At 41.1% G+C, this 4,792-nt stretch overlaps 1 protein-coding gene across 1 annotated transcript; it reads left to right on the top strand.

Moving 5' to 3' along the window:
• Positions 1-718: 718 nt before the first annotated feature.
• Positions 719-4,561, top strand: LOC138059460 (uncharacterized). Its single transcript, XM_068905082.1, has 2 exons — positions 719-865; positions 4,268-4,561. Exons 1-2 carry the CDS (start codon positions 719-721, stop codon positions 4,559-4,561), a joined length of 441 nt encoding a protein of 146 aa, XP_068761183.1.
• Positions 4,562-4,792: the final 231 nt, after the last annotated feature.

Genomic DNA, 4,792 nt, shown 5'->3' with positions numbered 1-4,792 from the left:
AAGCCACATTATAAATTATAATATAATACAGTTTTGAATAACTATTGTTTTTTTTCCCCAAGGGTAAAATCTTCCATTGACCTTTTTCTGAATGGCATGGATGTCATTGGTGGATTTCTTACCAGAGATGTGCGCAAAAACCCCACAGCATTTCTACCGCTTTTTACAGATGTACCATCACCATTGTCTGTGTCAGCTTTTAAGGGGTTGTATGTGGTGAAGTGGTCAGAGGAGGGCTCTAACAACCATGCAGAGGAACAAGATACGATATTTTGCTGGGAAAGATTCCTCAACCAGGTCTACATGTAGTTAAACTACTTTTTTAATTGAAATGTTCCCATAGTCACTAAGTACATTTAATTTTTGTAGCATTTCTTTCTTGCTGCAGTTGTGGTTGTTAAAATTCGATTCATTACATAAAAATACGTGAAAAGACAACCACAGTAATACTCGTCAATAATTATATGACAATCAGTTTAAGGAGGTAGATTGCCTATTCACACTCTTTCTTTGCATATTTTTAACAGACCTTTGAGTGGACCGTTAAAATGATTGCAGACTTGCCCATTTATGTGGCAACTGAGTTGGGTGTGACAAATTAGAACTTTCGCCAGACTGACAAAATATGGAGGGAAAGTAATCACTGATATGTGTGCAAAATAATAGGCAGGATAGTTTTTCTTGATCTCTCTTTTTTTGGTAGGTAGCTGAAGGCTTGATGAAAGATTGCCAGTTGGAGCATGTACTGATGTTCATTACAGGGGCTGACCGAGTTCCTCCTCTTGGGTTTGGAAAACCTATTACAATTGCTTTCTATGACCAGGATGGTGAAAAAAGGAGACCTTCATCATCTACCTGCAACGTGGTGAAGAAGATGTCAATGCATTTAATGATCTGATGGTTAGTGCACTCAAGGAAAGCTGTGGCTTTGGAAAAGTGTAATCAACACATTCAGACTTAATTTTTTTTACAAACATTGTTACTGTTGTTTTTATCACAGAAAACAGAACTCTTCAACGTTAGAAGAAGTTAGTGCATTTAATAGAAGGAAAGCTGTGGCTTTACCACATTGAGACTTGAGCTTTTTACAAACATTGTTACTGTTGTTGTTATGCTTACAGAAAATAATTCTCTAATACAGTAGATAGTTATTGTTAACATGGTAATCCATTGTCACACCCAGCATTGGGGAATGGTCAGGAAATGGATTTTTCTCTTGAACTTTATACGAACATTGTGTTTACTCACTACTGTTTTCTGGAACATATGTACATCACTAACAAATAAATAGTTTTTGTTATCAAGGCAATTATTGTTTAAATGGCAGTGATCAATTATTGTTGGTATACATATTCCTGCCAATGTAACACCAACCACTATCCCCTACCCCTTTCACATTGGGAATGGTTAGCTAATAATAGATTTTTATAGTTGCCAACAGCCATGATTTTCAGTTCCGGCATAACTCCTTAGGACAGAGCTAAGTACAAATAAGTACTTCGGGAGACAAAGCTTTACCAAATTAAAGTGAGCTGTTTCAAATTGTTATATTAAAAGTTCCAGGTATCAAGGGCGGATCTAGGATTTCGGCTAGGGGAGTGCACATGTCAGACAGAAATGCACAGGAAACCTAATCTTTATATGTTAGACAATGTATAATACATGTTTTTAAGGGGGTTAGGGTTGTAGTATGATAAATCTGTAAATGATGAGGCAAATAAAAATCTAACTTAATGCAGTTTTTGTGCTTTTAATATCCTCTAGTAGCTAGACCGCTGTCTGTTATTTAGGTTTTTTTTATTTTTATTTCGGTAACCGAGGGGGGTGCACATGTACCCAGTGCACCTCCCCTAGATCCGCCCTTGGGTATAAACTAGAAAAGTGAATTGCACTTTTTTTTATCATTTGAACTTGATAAGTTCACTGTTTTTTAAGGAACTTATCAAGAAGATTTCATTTTAGATTTCATTTTACATGTTGAGTCATTCAATAAAGCCAACACGGCAGTCTCTAAATCCCCTATTGGTAGCATTTATCTTGCAACTTGAAGGAGATAGTGGTATAACTGAAGAGCTTCTCTCCAATGAGCAGGCTTCCTTATGTGATTGGTCTCTCTCACGTATTGAAAATATTGCTGGTATTCCTCACCTACAGCATTTAATAATAAAATAATAACAAAATTTATTTATACCACGCAAATTCAACTATGCAGTTTTCAAATGCGCAACCAGTTGATCACGGGCATGTGTTATTTCCCTTTCGGGTACTGGAAGTGATAAGCTGATTGCTCCCCACTGCAACTCGGGCAAGTAAAACAAAGCATCTGGCTGCCCAGGTATTGTATCACATCTTGACTGCCGAATTCGATGAGTGTTCCAGTGTTCTCGTAACCTTATCCAAATCATTTTGAAGTAACTCTGCGAAACAAAACCACAAGCATTCGGTCTCCAAAGGATCACTAGTGTTCAGCTGGTATTGATGAATCAGATCTTGAAAAAGAGTTATCCACCATGTTGAATTTTTTCGCCTATAAAACGACCAGTAATCCTCTATACGCTGGTTTCTTGGCGAAAAAACAAAGCGATGAGCATGCTCGTGATCATGAAAAAAAGCCTGAATAGCAGCCATTGTTCCGTTCTCAGTTCCTAAATCTGTGTCGAGCTCAACTGGACACCCTCCGTACTGCTCAACAGCATCTAGGTAATAGGACGCTATATTATCAGGGTAATTATTGGAGCATGTCAGGGTGGTTTAGTGGTCATCAACCGGGCCTCCCACCTCTGCGACCCAGGTTCAACTCTGCGCTTGAGGCTGTATGTGGGCTGAGTTTCAGTCGATCTCAATCTGACTCCGAGGGTTTTTCTCCGGGTACTCCGGTTTTCCTCCCTCCTCAAAATCGACTCCCGGCCTATTCCATCAGGCTGTGGTGCTGTGCTCCGAGGTCATACATGGGTCGTGTTCAGGGGCAGAGCGCCTAACCGGCAGCACAGCTCCTTCGGTCCGCCCTCGTTGAGCTGCGCCCTTAGTAATTCAGTCTCCAACTGCAAGAATGGGCGATTAGCAGGTCAGACATTATATTATATTATATTATTATTACAATCCACAAAACTTTCCTCGACCATCCATTGATACAGCCATGTATCGAGAAACCGTATGGTTTCAACTTGTCGTAACCATCAAAGTGCCAAACTGCAATTGGCCCTGCATTGTGGTTATACCCTTCTTCTCAAACGGTGCGCCCGCCTCAATTCACACCCTACAGGATCGAAATACTGCATTAATTCCTGTACAACAAAACAAGGAACTTGAACTCCGCGCCGTTGCAAGGTATGTTAAGTATGCCTGTACCCAACCAAACATTCAGGCCTATCAAGAAGTTGTCTTACTTCTTCTTCGATCTCGTCAATGTCATATCATGGTGTTCTTCTATTCAACCCGTATTCTCTTAGCCTTCTGTGAAGGGTCCTCTCGCTGATCACCTTTCCATGATATTTTGAAAGGAACTGTATAATTTCCACGTACTGAAGACCTCAAACAAAGAAGAGGATGAGGATGGTAATTTCCCGTGGGCAGTTTCACTGTTGGTAATGGGGTTACACTCAAGACATGGACTTCCCTTGTGTAAAGTGAGAGTTTCCCATGAGTAAATGGTCCGTAATGTCCGTCGTTGAAAGATTGTCCGAGAAGTGAAGCATCGAGGGCAAATATGAAAATTTAAGGACAATCTCTCAGCCAAGGACGTTATCAGCCAACATACCAGCGAGCCAGAAAAGAGTTTATTTGCTGTAAAGACTCCCACTGAATTTTCATATCGCGCAAAAAACCGTTCGTAAAAAGCCAGTGATCTATCTTATCCATGCTTCATATTTTTTTGATGCACTCAGATGTTCATAATTTGACTAGAAAAATAAATAAACTACTAAATCAAACTCAAAGTAAAGTCACACTGGAAATTCCCTTAGATAGCATGCGATCCGTACGAGTCGGCCAGCGAGCAGGAGGACCCTCAGAGTCCAACAATTTAGCAGGAGCACGCTTTATAGGCCTCTTCACATCAGATAACTTCTGCTGAATACGAAAAACATGATTAATAATATAATAACAGGAATCAGGAGGTTAACTGTGCTTGTCCATTAGTCAAGAGACAAAATCAGCAACTCTTTTGTTGGACATTCAAACTACATCATCACGATACAGTTCCCCTAAAGCAGAAAGAAGAAGAGAATCAATTTTATCACGATGAGTACTTGAAACCGACGAACCGCAGGTGGCACTGAAGCAGCAGACGAAACAGGAACATCCTGAACATGAAAAGAAGAAGGAACATCAGAAACAGGAGCAGGTGGAACAGGCGATGCAGGAACGTCAGGAACCCTTAGGAACAGAAACAGAAACTTCAGGAACATCAAGAGCGGAACCAACATCAGAAGCAGGAACATCTGGAGAAGAGGAAGGGGAAGGAGCTGCCGAGGCAACAACCTCGTCATCCCCAGACAACATCTCATCGTCTTTCTCCACCTCGGAAGACTCAGAAGAAGCTTCCTCAGGAGGAGGAGCATAATCAGCACTGGCGTCATCTTCAGCGGCAGGCACACTTCAATGCAAAACCTCTGTTCCTGGGTAAATAGCACCCCCGGCTTGTCTACACTCTGGAGCCATATGACCGGGCTGAAGACAGTGCCTGCACAGACCAGAGAGAGGGCGAGAAGAACCACAATGACCAGTTTCACAGCGAACACAACAACACAACGGAGAGGCTAGCGGGCGTACCAAACACAACAATCATAATCAC

Source organism: Montipora capricornis, chromosome 1 (genome assembly GCF_036669925.1).
Source record: "Montipora capricornis isolate CH-2021 chromosome 1, ASM3666992v2, whole genome shotgun sequence".
NCBI lineage: Eukaryota > Metazoa > Cnidaria > Anthozoa > Scleractinia > Acroporidae > Montipora > Montipora capricornis.
The sequence above is the reverse complement of the archived record's forward strand: the minus strand, read 5'-3'. Positions and strand labels throughout refer to the sequence as shown.

What these genes read in the sequence shown, in the direction of transcription:
- LOC138059460 (XM_068905082.1), top strand. Translation starts at nt 719, where the DNA reads ATGAAAGATTGCCAGTTGGAGCATGTACTGATGTTCATTACAGGGGCT. An exon ending in CATCATCTACCTGCAACGTG is followed by an intron (nt 866 to 4,267) that starts GTGAAGAAGATG and finishes GACGAACCGCAG; the next exon opens with GTGGCACTGAAGCAGCAGAC.